Source organism: Parambassis ranga, chromosome 2 (assembly GCF_900634625.1).
Source record: "Parambassis ranga chromosome 2, fParRan2.1, whole genome shotgun sequence".
Lineage (NCBI taxonomy): Eukaryota > Metazoa > Chordata > Actinopteri > Ambassidae > Parambassis > Parambassis ranga.
This window is the reverse complement of record NC_041023.1, coordinates 12010072-12027199: the sequence shown is the minus strand read 5'-3', so window position 1 is coordinate 12027199 and position 17128 is coordinate 12010072. Positions and strand designations below refer to the sequence as shown.

The 17128-nt window shown below is 39.3% G+C and overlaps 3 protein-coding genes across 5 annotated transcripts; all 3 read right to left on the bottom strand.

Moving 5' to 3' along the window:
- Positions 1 to 327: 327 nt before the first annotated feature.
- Positions 328 to 2830, bottom strand: snx10a (sorting nexin 10a). 2 transcript variants are annotated; one of them, XM_028429403.1, is made up of 7 exons: positions 2577 to 2830; positions 1611 to 1659; positions 1393 to 1479; positions 1201 to 1301; positions 990 to 1088; positions 688 to 882; positions 328 to 620 (listed from the first exon to the last, which is right to left on the bottom strand). In XM_028429403.1, exons 2-7 carry the CDS (start codon positions 1641 to 1643, stop codon positions 536 to 538), a joined length of 600 nt encoding a protein of 199 aa, XP_028285204.1. In that variant the 5' UTR covers positions 1644 to 1659; positions 2577 to 2830; the 3' UTR covers positions 328 to 535. The 2 variants fall into 2 exon arrangements, with proteins under 2 accessions (XP_028285204.1, XP_028285213.1); XM_028429412.1 differs by having other exon boundaries at positions 328 to 617.
- A 2140-nt stretch (positions 2831 to 4970) lies between these two features.
- cbx3a (chromobox homolog 3a (HP1 gamma homolog, Drosophila)) lies at positions 4971 to 7628 on the bottom strand. Of its 2 annotated transcripts, none has more exons than XM_028429468.1 (5): positions 7493 to 7628; positions 6587 to 6740; positions 6192 to 6348; positions 5796 to 5887; positions 4971 to 5523 (listed from the first exon to the last, which is right to left on the bottom strand). In XM_028429468.1, exons 2-5 carry the CDS (start codon positions 6730 to 6732, stop codon positions 5397 to 5399), a joined length of 522 nt encoding a protein of 173 aa, XP_028285269.1. In that variant the 5' UTR covers positions 6733 to 6740; positions 7493 to 7628; the 3' UTR covers positions 4971 to 5396. The 2 variants fall into 2 exon arrangements, with proteins under 2 accessions (XP_028285269.1, XP_028285278.1); XM_028429477.1 differs by having other exon boundaries at positions 7511 to 7628.
- A 224-nt stretch (positions 7629 to 7852) lies between these two features.
- Positions 7853 to 14043, bottom strand: nfe2l3 (nfe2 like bZIP transcription factor 3). Its single transcript, XM_028428802.1, has 5 exons — positions 13163 to 14043; positions 11543 to 11623; positions 10648 to 10755; positions 10001 to 10472; positions 7853 to 9899 (listed from the first exon to the last, which is right to left on the bottom strand). The coding sequence occupies exons 1-5, from the start codon at positions 13676 to 13678 to the stop codon at positions 9130 to 9132; spliced, it is 1947 nt and encodes a 648-aa protein (XP_028284603.1). The 5' UTR covers positions 13679 to 14043; the 3' UTR covers positions 7853 to 9129.
- Positions 14044 to 17128: the final 3085 nt, after the last annotated feature.

Sequence of the window (17128 nt, the reverse complement as noted above, 5' to 3'; positions counted from 1 at the left end):
GGTGCCATGATGTCTACACTCCCTCTACTGGACTGTTAGAGCAGAGCAGTGCATAATCATACAATATGTAAGATGCTTTTTTGTTTTTGAATATTTTTTTTTCAAAAGAGTTTATTCATCCTTTAACAAGTCGTAAAAGTATTCTCAAATATTATTTTAAAAAGATCTGTCTACAGCTCAAGACATCCCTTGCCAACCTCAGTGCAGTGATAAAAATATATACAGAGGAAACATTTAAGAAATTATAAATGAAGGTTTACTATACATTTTTTCCCCACGTACACACACACACACACACACACACACTATTTAAATGACCATGTTTTGAATTAAGAAAAATATTAAAACACTTGTCTGAGGGGAATAAATCTAAAGTAAAATAAATCTTTTTGTTTTTTTTAGAGGTTAAGAATAGCAAGCGCTTTGTGGAGTATCACAAACAGGTTGATGCATTATGACCTGACAAGGCAAAGGTGCAGTACAGTCTATATGTCAAGGCTTGGTTAATGAAATCACAGTTCAACAGCTCTAGATCTTAGTCAGAGGCCGGATAGAAGGGAAGAGGGCTGCCTCGCAATGGTAGGTCCACACTTAGTCCTATGCCTGATGATGAAGAGCTGCTGAGAGCGATAAAGAGTCAATTCACTGACATGGAACATTTACAGCACATTATCTTTGATATCTTACCTTTCGCAATCAGAGTCACAAGAAGCCTTCTCTTCTAATCTGCCGAGGTAACCACTGCTGGAACGCTGTATGGCTTCAGCTACTGTATACCTGGTCTTACCACAAACACACTTCTCTATCTTTGTGATGCTGAGGTCTGATTGGAGGAAGAGGTGTAGCCGACTGTCAGACAACATCAAGGGCGTTTGAAGAACTCTAGGAAAGAAAATGTTTGACCATTTAATATGAAGACCACCTAGATATTTTTTAAAAAAATACTCCAGACTATTACATAAACTGCTTTGGCTACAGAGCCTACTCACATTTCTAAAAACGCCTGCAGGCCCCTCATCCTCTGGTTGACTTGCTCTGTGTTCTTCAGACTGAAGAACGGGTTCCAGGGAGGCAACTTGGGCAATTCTCTGGACACAGTAACAAAGAAAGTCTACTGAGAGAAATCTCAGTTGACATGCTCCATTTACAAGACAAAAAATGTGCTAATAAATGATACACACATCTCGGGTGTGAACATACACGATCAGAGCATTCTGTTCCAGACAGTGACGCAGCCATACAAACTCACTGTAACGCCGCCTCACATAGGACGTCTTCTTTCTAAAGCACATGCTGTTAGTCTGCAAGGAGAGACATGGATTCAGATTTATCACGAGACTAAAATACCTCCACACTTCAAGAAAAAAAATACCTTAAGAGGCTCATACTTACATGTACACAGATCTCATAGTCCACGTGTGTGTGCCAGAGATCATCTTTGTGGAGCCTTGGATCTCGAACACAAATGCTTATAAACTCCTGCAAAATTTAAATCCAGGGTCACTTTACCATAGCTTTAAAGAATACATGTGTCTCAATGTAAATACTTGAAAAATGTCACTGCACATATAATAAACCAAATGTGTTTAGGAGCATACATTATAACCTACAGTATTTGGAAGACTGTCCAGAAAACTGTCCATAATGTGCACAAAAAACCTGCAAAAGATAAAAACACAATGATAATCAAAAAATTTTTTACCAGAAATGATACATAAACACAAACAAAAACATCTTGTGACAGCTACATATTAAGGAGAATTTAAACACATGATTAAGAAACATTCATGAAAAGTATAAACAAGCATGGTCCCACCAAAAGGCAAGAACTGTTGTGTAAAGCACAGTCTTGGCTGCTTAGCTAATTAGTACTTAAAGACTCAAATGTGCATTTGGAGCTGAATTGACAGAAAACAGAACAAAGGGCAAAGCAGGCAGATTTAGCCTGAGGAGGGAAATCTCTCTCTAAACCTCAACAACATGGACAAATACACAAACACAACTCAAAAACAAACCCACAGACAAAGGGCTATGTAGTCAAAGACAGTCATTATGATGAAAGATGCAGTATTTTCAACTCTGTTCTGTCACATGACAGAAGGCTTCAGCAACATGCTGCATCATCTGTTCTTCTGACATAAGTGAAGCACATGTCATCTAAAGGCCTTAAGCCAAAGCAGGACTAATCAATAAGTGCAAACGACTGACAGAAGGTCACTTCTACGTATAAAAGGAGTATATAATACAGTTTCTGTACTTTGAGCAGCATTTGTCCACAGCTGGTGCATTACATCATTGATTTTACGAAACTGTCAATCCCAATCAAAGACAGCATTACAAAGCTAAACAAAAGATCTGTCTTAAAACACACAAATTAAGATTAAGAAACCTTTATTAGTCCCACAATGGGGAAATTGCATATGTAAATGTAATTGCAAATGTAGCTTTAAGAAGCATTTTAATTACAAATCTCCATGACAAACTTTCACAACTACAAAGAATGCACAACACCTATGCGAACGGATGTAGGATATCTGCACAATCTGTTCTGACAATTGATTTAGGTTTGATCCTACCTTCCCCCGCTTCACTTCCAGATAAGTGATCCAGAGTTTGTGAACAACCAGGACCCGCAAAGTGCTTTTGTGTGTGCTTAGCCCTGCCTGGTCTGAACTAACTTCTCAGACTTCCCGTCTGCCCCCAAGGCAGGTCGCACTATATAAAAAATACATACACAAAACAGAAGATAAAAACCGGGAAAATAAATATCTTTTCTAATAACTTTTGCACGCAGCGCAGGGAACATGATCCAAAAAAAATCTCCCGCTAAGACCAGCGTTACTGCGCACCTGTTTCCCATTCACCGGGGTCAGTTTAAATGGTATCACCTGGTGGGAGGGGCTAAAGTAATGGGATACAGGAAAACATAGCAGGATGCTTGAAGAAGAAGAAGAAGAAGAAAAAGAAGATCAAAACTATAGGAAAAAAATCTAGCTTTAAAATCTCATACAACAAACCAGTACATAGGCTACAGGTAAAACAAATTAAGGCCATTCCATAACTTATATATAAGTAGTAAAACGTATAAAAAACAAGCTTAAAAAATATATAACCCCTTTTTTTAATAAGCTATAATAGCTTAGTAGTAGCTCAATAACAACTTAAAGAGATGGCATGAAAACACTAAGCTCCGTGTGTGCTGTGGTTTGGATATCCTCAAACAGTTATCCACAGATTTTTTTTCCACAAACACACACAAACACAATGTCAAGCAGCTATGCATAGTTTGGTAACTCACAACAACTGTCAAAAAAGCCACTGCTGCTTGATGGATTTAAGAAACATTTGTTGATTTAAGTGGCTTTTCACATTTTGCCTGGTGGAATTAGTTGCTGAGATGACTCTAGAGTAAAGTTTCTTCTACATTCTATAAATAAATCTTTAGGGATGTCTCAGTTGCATTGTGCCAGATTCAGAGCCACAAAGACTGACAATTTATAGGTTTACTCTTAGTTAAGCTTTCTCTCAAGCACAACACATCAAACACAATTTTTAGTCTCAACTGTCACACAGTTCTACTGACTACAATAATGTCTGTAAATAAACAAGGCACACTAAACATGGTGTTGCCTGTAACAACAGATGTAAGAATGAATCTCAGCAACCTTACCAAATCCCTCAGAGGTAATCCTGTATTGCATTCAGCTTAAGAGTGGATCTAAACCAAAACTATAGTGACATGTGACTTTAAATAAACACTCTAATACCTTGTGGTACCCCTCCCCTATTTGCATATAGAGGCCTTTCTATCTTGGGTCAACAGATAAAGAGTCTTTCAGTTACTGATACACATTCCAAACTGTCACGTATAAGAAAACAGTTTAATCTCTACAAGATTTGTAAAAAAAACTTTAAATTCCTCCTCGATGTGAAGACACATGGACAATAATGGTAGTCGGAGATGCCCACACAAAACTCCTATCCTCACTTAGATCCCATGGTGATTATACAAAGTAGACACCAAGAAAATTACATTTACCAAAAATGAATTATCAAAGGTGATTTATTTTAACGCTTTCTTAGGTCATGACTCACTGGTGAGATAATCAAAGCAAATTTGCATGCAGATAATGGCTGTTTTTCCCTGATTACATGCATGCACACATATTTGATTTAATCAAGATGACCCTAATTTAAAAGAAAATTGAGAGATTGTGTGAGTAAAAACAATGTGCAGAAGTAGTGCGTTCAATATACAGCATGTTACTGAAGTGGAGCAAGTTTGAACGACCTTATATAGTTTTATACACAGAAAGGGCAGGTAAATCTGAGGGGGGAAATCTTAGTGGGAGGAGTAAAGATAAAGTTCTGATACACACCTTTTTTTTTCCAGTATTTGAATGATTTCTCAATTGTACTTTAGTCTTTGCAGAGGTATTGGGTATTTGAGCTTGGCTACACATTGTTGTTCCTTCAATACCAATGAGCCTTATACAAAACTATGCGTTTGCAGCTTTTGAATTTCAGCATGCCATGACTCTGGCAGCCAATATCAAAAGTGGCAGGTGATAGTGTTAAAATGTTATCACATATCTTTTCCTTCATCTATGTATGTTTCCCCTTAGGAATAAACTATGAGTACAAGGCAAGGTTGTCTGCAGAACGGATATTGTGACTGGACCACAAAGTCCACACCACACAACAACTAACAGGATTCTTCTCTTCCAAGACTAAATACTTCCAATCTTACACCCTGCAATCAGTGTTGTGCAACAAAGTTATAAAATAGCTTAAAAATCCTTCTTCAGGCAAAAAAGTGGACACGTGGACTGCATGAACAAAACATGTGATTTACATGCACATAGAAAAGGTCCTAAACCTAGTTTTAAATACCATCAGCTACATAGCTTCCAGATGAACCTACACTTGTTTATTTACATGAATTTCCTCCGACTGTAAAAACAAAACGGTTAAATTTGGCCACATAAAACCTTTATTAGAACTTGAAATCATATTTACAGACAGTATACAAAATGTATTTTAACCACATCAATAGGAAATTATCAAGTGTTGGTTGAGAGCTTAACAGATCAAAGTAGCCATTAAGAATTTCAAACAATTTAATAACGTCTGAATACAAGTGGTCTTGAGTTCGAATAAAGAAATCAATCCTTCACAATGTTTGAAGACTCATTTCTTTATACATCACAACAACAATAAGACCAGATAAACTACTATGTACAACAAAGCTCTCATGGACTGCCATATGATGTGAGCATGCCGACGTCTACAAAAATGAACTTTGCTAAAACTAGAAGTCAAGCAACAGGAGGAAATTCAGTCCTGAGAAAAAGGTGTAGGAGGTGCAAATGCCTGCAGAGACCTACAAGAGGAAACTACTGAGCTTCATCCTCTGGACAGGAATGCCATGTGAGTCTTTCCTCATAGAAGGATATGACCACTTGTGGGCAGCGAGTGTTGGCCTCACGGGCTGGGACCAAATCTGCTTCATCCGAGTCTTTCCTAAAAAAAAAAGCCAACAAAGAAAAATAAGGGGCAACCATAGACTATGTTCTAGTATAACTTCTTTAGACATTTGGAAAAAAACAAGTATATTCTACATATTATACAGTATTTTTGGAAGCACTATGCCACAAGTATTAGGGTCCACCACAATATCTGGTTGCATTTTGTAGTATGCAACTAAGTGAAAAACTGCCACGTATTTATTAATTTAACCCCAAAAGGTGCAAGAAGTTTTAACAGAACAGAAATTATTGCCTTGTGTAACTCACCACTTCATCAAGAACATCAGCTCTCCGCTACTGTCTGTTGCACCAATGATTCGCTCTGGTTCAAGGTTCCTAGCAAAGCCACGTGGTTTCTCCTGCACATGGTAACAAAGCAGAAAGCATGAGCATATGCAAGAAACAGGGACAGCTATCAATACATTTCCTCAAAAACTTAATTAAAGATCGTTTGATATCCAGTACACACAGGTTTAGAGACTGCTGGTCTTACTGAATAAATATGTTGTCCAACATTTTGTATAACAATGGTACATTTCAAGGCAATGTTACATGCAAAGTTTTACATTATTTTTTTCCCCCAAAATGACTGCATTGCTTCAGTGATGTTGTCTCAAAGAAAATGCTGCTAAAAGATGCACATGAACCCATCAATGAACTCACCACATCCTTCTTCTTGGCATCTGTCTCTGCTTCATCTGTGGATGCCTTCCTCTTAATGGGTGCTGGCTTTTCCTTAATATTTTTCTGTGATTCCAGAAATGCTGAAATTAATTCTGGGCAGTCCAGGTTTTCTTCTGGCTCCCATGTGTTGTCAGCACTGGAAGAAAAAGACAAAAGACACAATTTGTATCTGAAAACAAACACTCCCAAACTCAAACTTCCACAAATAAAAGGAGGCTAACTACAAAATTCACTTTATAATCTAAGTTTATACATGGAGAGCAGGCGCTCCATCATGCAACCACCATGGCTATGGATAAAAATATAGCACAACCCCATACCAGGGAAGCACTTCCAGCTCAGCAGGATGGGGGCGGGTGTCCCAGGCAACTCACTCTGTAAAACCTTTCCACTTCAGGAAGAATTCTACTTTCCCATTCACAAGACGTTGGTCAAGTACTTTTTCCACAACAAATTCTTCAGGTTCCTCTTGTGCCTCCGATGAGTCCTTCTTAGTCTTGGTATTCTGCTTTTTGCCCATTTTGTGCTCTAAAAACCAAACAAATGTGTTAGAACATGGGCTAATTCACATTCCTACGGTGGAAAAAAAATGGCAGGCCACAAACACAAAAAGATGCAAGGCCGTAAACAGACCTACGGCGCTAAAGATCCGAATTTTTACTGAAATGTATGCCAAAGTAACATAAAACATTAAACTGGTGCAAAAACACCGTTGCAAAACACCGTTGCAAATACTAGAACTTTCAAACGGAGTCGTTTCGATAAGCAACGGTCTAAGCCAGTCAAACGGCAATAACGTTATTAAGATTAGCATGCATGCTAACTGTTACCGGTATCACTTTAGGCCTTCGGGCCAGAGAAAAATTGCAGACTTTACTGTGACCATCATAAGCCAGTGCTATTTAGAACGGTGGTTTGGACAAAAGAAAGCACAGCTTAGTAATGTTGTTACATTGGAAATTGCAAATTAGGACACAACTGCTAAGATCGAGACGAGCCCACAACCCCCAAACATCGGGGATACAGCTAGCATGGAAGAGATCCAACTTCTTTTAGTTCGCTGACTGTGTAGAGTAAATTATTAGCACCAACATTTCAACAATGGAGCTGCTGGAGCCGCTGAGGGTGTCTACAGAACAACATGTACTGGTTTGCTGCAAGGTCCAACATAAAACATGGCATTAGCATGCATCCGGCTATGCTGCTTTAGTAAAGCTGCAAGTTTGAACATGAATCCTGCAGAATACATCGAGTTAAGTAAGGTATAAGAGCATACATACCTTCAAAACAGGAATTACCTTCGAGATGCCTGTTTACCACGCGGTCGACTACCTCTTTATCTCCGCTGTATAGCAGTGCTGCTCACTCACTGCACGACGGGCGCCAAAACTATTAGATCTTCTACGGGAACCCGGAAGGAAAACGCGCATTTCCATTGTGAGTTACACATGGCCCCTTGTTCCTAGCTGCTACGCCTACTTCTCCAAACGAAGGTGGCAGAAAGACTGACTTTTTTAATTATAACTTTCGTAATAGTGGTTGATAATCACAGCCGTAAAAAAATCATCATTTTTTTCTTGCTGATACAAAGGTTATTTAAGGCATTAGGGAGAATGATACAGTCAGTTTATATGTTTTTAATCAGAAAGGACAATGTGTGCAGGGGCAACTCAAATTCTCTCTAAGCAAATCATACTTTCAGCAATCACCATGCAATCAAACACATTCAGAAACAAAGAAAAACATTTATGAAACTGAAATGTATATAAACAGCAATGTAAACTCATGGCCAAACCAGAACAAAGAAAAAGGAAAAAACTAGTATTTCACTCACTCAGTTGACCATATAAACAGTGTATCAATGAATAAGATGGCAACTTCTAATTAATACTTAATTCAACTCTCAGATAATCTCAAAAAACGATAAAAAAAACATTAAAACATCCAAACTATTAAACCTATTAATAGAGGTGGTGATTGTATTTCTTGGAGAATGGATAGTTGATGTTAGGGTCACATCGACAATGAAGGATCTGTGGTTACTGAGTGCATTTTCAGTTCCCTTAAAAAAAATGAACTTTTTTTATATTTTGCCAAACATGAATAAAAATTAAGGCATGAGGTAGAATACAACTTGCCAAACACAGTTATGTGTCTGTAGGTCATGTACACAACCAATAACAATTTTAGAATGCAAATTAAGGCCTTCTCATTTTGATCATTGGTATATTTCATGTCATTTAGACATGTAAAGAAAAGAAATGCAATTCTTTCATTTCAAAATTTTACTTAACAGTACATGCCCTTAAAAGTAATCTGTAAAATTTAAATGACTAATTTTCAAATATCCTCATCACTTTGAGATAAAGACACCATTTTGAAAAGAAATTGCTGTCCTTGACAGTCTTAATATACACATAAGTATTTTAGAAACCAAACAAATTTTAATAAATACAATCTTTAACCTCTGCCTTTTTCTGATTAGACATACACTGAGAGGCAAGATTACACAGAAACAAACAGAATCCTCCCTTTCAGATCTGTATCCAGTAACTGTCACAATGCCGCCATGTTGACATTTTGACATGTCTGGTGGCCCACACTTGTCTGTAGAAATGATAAGACTGTGACTTTCATGTTAACAGGCACAAAGGGACACTGATAGCACTGCTAGCAGGTGTTCCTTTAAACCACCCCGTCTGCCTTGTACATAAGCAAAGAATGTCCAGTGTGTAAGCTATATATATCCCATGACATTTTATTTACAGAGTTTTTTTATGTTCCAAGTGTCTCTTCTTTTTGCAATATAGGCTCCCAGCAGCGGTGAATCCACACACTTTCAAAGAAGGAGATCCAAAAAGGTTAATAAGTTTATCGTTTTCAAAAACCTAAACAGTCTTAGCTGGAAAACATTGGATCACTGTTTTTTTTCCTTCTTCCTCTTGTCAGTTTTGTTGCCCGTTGATGTTGAGACAGCAGGCCGTCTTATAGGCTGAACAACAACCCTCCCATTTGACCCGCACTGCAGGGTAAATCTGTCTGGGTTCAGGGGCTGTCCCGAATCATCCCTCAGCCTTGCCAGGACATCTCTGGTCAGCTGCTTTATCTGTTGGCCCACTGCACCCATTGTCTTGGCTGTAAGCTGTTTCTCCCTCAGAAGTCTGTCCCTTTGAACTTGCAGCCTTTCCACCTCCTCCTGAAGCCCTGTGATGGCATCGAGTTTACGCTTGCGGCAGTTCTGAGCTGCCAATTTATTCTTCCCACGCCTGCGGATGTCTCTCAGGAGGGTCACCTGTTCTGGAGAGAAGCCGTGACCATCAAGGACCTCAAGGAACTCTTCCACAGGCATGTTGACAATCTGCAGGACTGAAAATGGGAGACACATAGCACGGGCGCGCAGCTCATCACGACTCAGATCCCGTTGCTCCAACTGCGGCCCATCATCATCGCTGAGAGGCTCCTCTTTTATGCCTTTCTGGGACAGTGTTACTGGTGGCGGGTTGAAGAAGGCTGGAGATGAGTAGCTGTGGTCATGCCACACGCTCTCATTCAGATCTACAGGTGACCACACTGTAGTGCTGTTCATGATGCCCTTCGGGGGGAGTGAATCTACCTCACTGCTGTAGCCTGTAGCTCCACATTCATCCTCGCAGTACGAACTGGATGACGATGACATCTCGGAAGAGCCTAGGGAGGAGTGAAGATTTAATGATTGTGGACTTTACAATTTATTGTTGTAAATATTATCTTATTATTATCTTTACAAGTACTTGCAAGATTTAACTAACCTGGAGAGACTGGACCTCCAGAGCAGCTCTCCAAAGAGAGACCAGAGTCCGAGTCTAAGTCCTCAAGGACCTGTGAGTTCATGTTCTCCAGACAGTCAATCAGCTGAGGGTCCATTGTACCAAGGCCTTCCAAACCTAGCTGATTTATCTGATCAAACACTGCCTCATCCAAGCAGTCCCCCAGTGTACTATTTGATGACCCATTTTCTGTTAAATTACATACTGAAGCAAAGGGGAGTGCAGCGAGGCCCAGAGCCATCCCTGGTAAAGCACGTGAAGAGCCTGTGGAGTTTAGTCGAAAGGGGGCTCTTTGTTGCTGGGTGAATGTCCTGGTCTCTGCTCTTCCAGACACAACACCAAACGCTCCAGCACTGGACACCATGGCATCGTGCAAACTGACATCCTGGCTGATGGCACTGGTCATGTCGGTGTCCAGGTCTGAAAGGCGCTCACTAACAAGGGAGTCCAGGTCCTACACATGCGACACATTTTAGTTGGGTTTATTAACAGCTGTAAACAAATCTTATACAAAATCTAAATCAACATGGGATGCTAAAATGTCTGGTGTATGTTTCATTGCTTATGTATATAAGTTTTAACCTATTTATGTAATTTTACACAAGGCATAATCAAATGAGGAAACTCACATCAAGGTCTGCAATAGAGAGTAAATTATTCCACTGCTGGTCAATATCAATGGTAGGAGGGTGCTGATGTACTGGATTAGAGAGTGCAGTGATGCCTTCAAGCAGACTCTGAAATGGACAAAAACACATAAATGTTAGGTGACAACATGACATGTCTCTAATTGTAACACACTAATATTTAAAAATTCAAGAGAAAGCTGTTGAGATGTGATCCTCTTCTTAAAAATGTCTGTATGACTTGTTACAGAAAGTAACTGAAAAGCCAAGCATTTTCCTCTAATGCCCGGTTTACACTGTGCGATTTTGGGCTGTCCCAGACGAAAGACGAGCATCGTAGGAGAATCGTGGAGATATCTTTGGTCGTGGCTCTAAATCGGTGGTCTTACATCGCACTGTGAGACAGGTTCCACGACGGCCGTTGTCAGCGTCTTGCGACCAAAGACAAGCTGAGATAAAATTCTAGCGGTGTCATAAATTTAGGATGACTGACTTACAGTGTGACAGCTGCTATGACCCGTCACCCCGCATCCATGTCTTCCTCCTCCTAGCATGTTGACATACGTCATAACCTGCGATCGCCTGCGATTCAGTGAATGGTCATCGTACAATCTGCACGCATCAAACTTGACGTTGTACCAAAGTTTATTAGATTCATGTCGTTTAGTGTGTCATGCAATGGTCTTATAAGATCGCTAAAAATCGCACAGTGTAGAAAGGTCATTAGACATTTAGTTATTATTATGCTTCAACAACCTTAATCTCCCATGGTGTAACTGCACTGTCATCAGAATGGTGCAATTTGAGTGCAGCTGTCATGTGATAATGTGACTTTCTGGCTAAAATGCATAACGTAAACACTGATGCAATGTGTAGTGCTGTACTGTCAATCTTATACCTCTTGTTCCAGTGTGGAACTGTGAGCCAGCTGAGTGAGTGCAGTAGGTTCCTCCTCCTCTTTAATGTTAGCATCATCCCCCTGGTAGGACAAATAGGCAGATGGAGAGTTTAGGAAGACAGAATTAAAGGGAAAAATTAATACCATTTGTTTGCAGACATCCTCACCGATCCTGACCCAGCCACTGAAGATAATTACATAGCTTAGAAGCAGCTGTTATGACAGAAATGTATGAAAATGTATATATTCAAGTACTTGGTTTAACAGTAAGGGCCATTAACCTAAAAGATAACCTGAGAAAAGTGAAAAAGTTTAGACATCTCTATCTGCTAACAAAAAATATACATATTGTCCATGCCCACGTAAAAGAAAGAGTAAGGTTCTCATTTTATCCCCAAAATAATTGCTCTATCAGTTTTTCATGTTGATGCTTAAGGCAAAAATAAGACAACTTGTACTCTACACCAGTCCAGTTCTGCCCAAGCTCTGTCTGAGCTTGTCAACTTCTACTGGGGTAGTTTTTCACATCCTAAACTATCCTGGTAATGAATGCAGACAGTTATTGATTGTAACTTTTGAATATCACAGATGCAGCCCTGTCCTTTGAAATGGCATACTTCCACAAACCACCACATTCTGCCAAACAATCTGGTATACCAAAAATTTCACAAACGAGGGAGAGAAGACTGCAAGGTGATAACAATGTCACATTATACATGGAAACAAGAATTCAGGGAGGGGTAGTGTTCAAGTATGGACCACTGCTTTTGTGTAAGAAAAAGGGGTGTGGATCTAAGCCTCACTTCTCCACCTCTCAAGGTCCACAGCTGGTGGCTGAGTCTGTAGAAAGGGTATATAGTTACACAATTGGCGACATCAACTGCCCTCAGGACATAACATCCACTAAGCAGCTGTTTGTTCTGTGAGCTAGAAAAACTGGTTTATTGGGAGACTTGATTATCCTTCACAGATTACAAATCCCCTTTATATGGAATACAAAAATAACAAATACTGGTTTCTTCTTCAAAGCTAGGCAGATAGTACTTTTAGACATGTATTTTTACATTGGTATAATTAGGGTCTGATTTATTTGTTTAGTTAATCCTCTGGTTGGTATTCAGACAGGGTTTAAAGTTTCATACCAAATGGTGACAGGTGCAGCAGACAGATAACTGCACATAGTGGCACTTCAATGCCTCCTTAATTCATTTTAAGCACCAGGTATCAGACAAGGTCTGTACGCCCAGTTACCAAATTGTCAGGATGAATGTAACAATGCAAGCATTGCCAAGCCTAACTAATTTCTGCATACCAAGCAGTTCAAGACAAAATGAAAGTGAATGCATATTTTACATTTTTAACCTATCAGTAGGCCAACTCGTTTCTCGTTACACCAGGACATGTTACAATATAATAACTTACTTGTTGAATGGGCATCCATCTTGATACAACACTGGTTAGTGATGCTAGTTAACAAGCAATAGCATTAGCTAGCCATTGCGGAAGTTTAAAACTTTAGTTAATTACTTGGTCCTACCCACTTTTATAGTCATACCAAGTAGTAAAGCTTTGTTAGAAACACATGCTGCATAACTTTAGGGAACATTACACAACACTTGCCTCTTTAAAAAACCCACAGGCTCCAGCTCCAAAAGGCCCTTGTCCGAGTTCAGGGTTGGTCTGCTGCACCTCTTGGTCAGTGACAGGTAGGTGTTCACTGACACTTCTGGCTTCCTCTTCGGTGCTTTCTAACCCTGAGTTGGTGTCAGTGTTGTTGCTGGTTGAAGGCCCACTGTCAGCCTTGTCAGTGGCAGACACCTGGTGTACCAGCCATGCGTTCAACTGTGTGGGAAACCGCGGAGAACCAAGATTCCTCACCTCCTCTAGAAGCCGGCGACTTGCAAAGAAATAGTCCAACTCAGGACATTTTGGGTGCACGCTGTACCCGTCAAGAGTGTCCCTTAAAATATGAAAGGGTGTCTGGGTGTAGGCTGAGCTAGGTCCCAAGTTAATCTCTGTCAGAGGGGTATAGTAGCCGCTTAAGTAGCTGTCGATATCCACGCGAACTCCAATCAAACTGAGTAAGATGGTTAACTGAATCAGGCCTTCTGTGAAGTATTTTTTCGCGATTTGCATTTTCCAAATACTTTCAGAACGACAGATGCCTGTGAAATCCTGACCCAACAAATCCTCTTTCCCGAATGGACAAAGGGAAAGCCTAACAAAAGAGCACGCCTTCCCCTGTCAGACAAAGAGGTCCGCCTGTACCGGCGAAATCGTTAGACAGCTATGCTAGCTGTTAGCAGTTAGCTATCAGCTTTACCTGTTAAAAGGAAGCTTTTGGTGCAATCATGGCAAAGACGTTGCTCTTCCGTATCGTATATTACATAAGTTATCCGTCGGCGATAACCGTTATTCACAATTGTCTTCACGCTGAAATGAAAAAAGAAAACGAAACATGAAAAGCTAAATGCTGTCAGTGCAGAGTGCTGCTACTGGGGAAACTTCGTTTCAGAATTTGCATACTGCGTGCCGATTGGACCAAAGCGATCACCGCAACAAGATGTGATTGGACAAAACGATTGTCCATAATGGTTTTAACCAATGAGCGGCAGGGACGGCTGTTCGCTGCAGCCAGCTTCCACCTCAATGTTATCGTACTCAGTGAATGTACATGAATAATGGTAAAGTAGCGGCGCTACACAACTATTATGTACTGTTCTTTGTAGGATTAGGTCCAAAGTTTCAATAGTTCATTGAGTGGTGAATACGACTTGCTAAGTTTGGATAAACTGCATTTATTTGACGTTTGTGCCACTGACCTAAATTTGTGCCATTTATATCCTACTGGCAAGCGATTGAATTACAGTTTGATCTTCCAAACTTCCAAAAAAAAACAAAAACAAAAAAACACCGGACATTAGTCAAACTGAGCTTTAATCAGAATCACTAAGAATATTAAGGTTATTTGAACACAGTTTTATAATGTGAGATTTTGATTTTCATTACATTTCCCCCTCCCTTCAACATGTTAATTCATATGGTGGCTGCTAATTGTAATAAGGTCAGCTGGATTCTAAAGAATGTTTTTTTCTTTAAAAGATGCTGTCTATCTGCTCTGAACTATATAGGAGAGAACCGCTTTACATATTTATTTAACACATTCACTCAGCCAATAAGCATTGTTGCCTCTCTGTTGCCCCCTCCAGCAGAGAAGTGATACCTGTAAGTGCTGCATACAGACTACAGCACAACTAACTTCTAAAACAACAAAGACACAAACTGATCTAAGGATGAAAATAGGTTTGCATTTATGTGTTATATTTGATTTTCACACATTACTATCTTAAGGCACAGTGACAGCATGTTCACAAAACAAATGATAAAGATTACATATCACTGTTATGCATTTGCAATAAGGTGGCTGAGTGCCCAAATGTCAAACATCTTTCTGATAGCCCCTCTGATCTGATTAAAGAGAGCCTTGAGTTATATTAAAATAACAGACACTGGTTGGTTAGTTAGAAAGCATTTATTGTGGCATACATACAGCTGAGGTACAAATTGTGCAGAATAAAACATTTACAGTGTTATTGTTTACTATTTATGCTACAAATGTAGAGTAAAACAGTTACTTCTAGACATTTCTGTGTCTGTATGATGGTGAAAGCTGACAGACATCACTGTCTTCAGGTTCTTAAGTCTCCCCAACTGAAAACAGATATTGTCAGAGACCTGGCTCCATTGCGACACCTGCTGCCGTAAAGTGGCAATATGTAAATAAACACTGTACTTGATGCTACTTGTGAAACGAAACAATGAACACACAAAACTCCTATGACATCACACATTTGGTCTTTATAAAGGTCAATTTTAAAAGAGAAATAGTAATGAGAGCACATACACTATATTGAATACACGGTTGGATTTTAATTCCCTGCATACGTCTCTATACTGTGTCTGCCAGAATGTGGATTGATTTAGGAAGTGTAATGCAAATCCACTGTTACAGATGGAATAGTCTCCTTTGGACTGATTTTTGTCCCACTGCATCACGAATGCGTCTATGAAAATCAGGTTTAGTTACAGGAACAGTAACGGGAGACTATAACAAGTCGAGTTCAACACAACAAGTTCAACACACACTGCCTGAGAGCTCGGCTGCCTCAGCAGCAGACCAACGAGCCCTCCTGCAGAACAGGCACAAATCAAGTCAAACGTGATGTTGGGCTTATCTGACAACTGGCTACTACACTTCAGCGAGGAAGCAGTTGCAGCATTGTTACATTGATATATTGCTATAATGTAACATTTACACAATACCTCAAGCAGCTGCTGAGGAAGATTTCAGGTTAAATTTGACATCATCATGAAATATGCTGTAAAAAAACGACAGGCGCAATACGCACTGCTTCAGAATCCCCAAATGCTGTTAGCGTTAAAAAATCATTAATACAAATAATATTAATAATAAAGAACTGACAGAAAGCGTGATATCTGTGGTCCGCCTCATTCAAGCTTTACACACTTCGACCTGCAACCAGACAAATCCAGGATCTAAACGCTCCAAATCGCGTTTCTTTAAAGAACCTGCGAAAAAATCATCTACCCCAGTTGATCTGCCGCCAGCGTGCAGTCACTTGATTAATCCACAAGTATTTTCATAACGATGTGAAACACATTTAAATCAACTTTGTGAAGTTCTGACAGATTTATTGGGGGAGAGCTCTTAAATCATCCCCACATACTGCTCTGAGGTCAGCGCTGATTGGGGGAAGACTACATGACGTGTCGAGGTCTAGTGCGCTTGCGCACTATTTGGTCCCCCGCAAAGACTCATGGGAAACCTAAGAGGAAACTCGTGGTGATTTCCGTGGGACTACTTTGTCGTGATTTTACATGTGGAATCACAGTTTAGTTGATTGTCATTTTTCATACACTGACCTAAGGACAGACCTTAAATTATGCTGAATACAAGGCAGGACACAAGGACTGATCCTTGTGTCCTTTAATTTTTTTAAACTAATTTTCTTAAATTACTTTTTTAAAAATATTGGCTGTCAAAATGTAGGCATGTAAGCCTTTCAACTTGTCACAGAAAGAGTAGGCTATGGAAATATTATTTATATAGTAACCATGGGTTGCTGATTAAAGTTATTAAATGAGATGACTGAGAAACATGAACAAGTTATGTAAAATAAATACTCTAAATTCGGTTTTATTTAGAAATCATTAAGTTTGCAGGACTTGTAGACAGCTGAATAAAAATATATTTGCAATGATTTGATTTTATTATAATATGTTTTTATTATTATTACAAACATTACTTACAATATTATAACCCTGGGATCAATAAAGTATTTCTGATTCTGATTCTGATTAAATATTATCCAAAAAGTTAGCTATGTGTAGTTGCATTATTTTCATAAAATAACCGATAACAAGAAAATCACAAAATAATATTTGTTCTTTTAATTTACACCAAAAACCAATTTTAACCTGCAACTGCAGTGGTGGTAAATATTTACTGGCAAAATTATAATGTTAATTATTTCGAAGGTTCAAAATATCTAAATGTGTTAAATT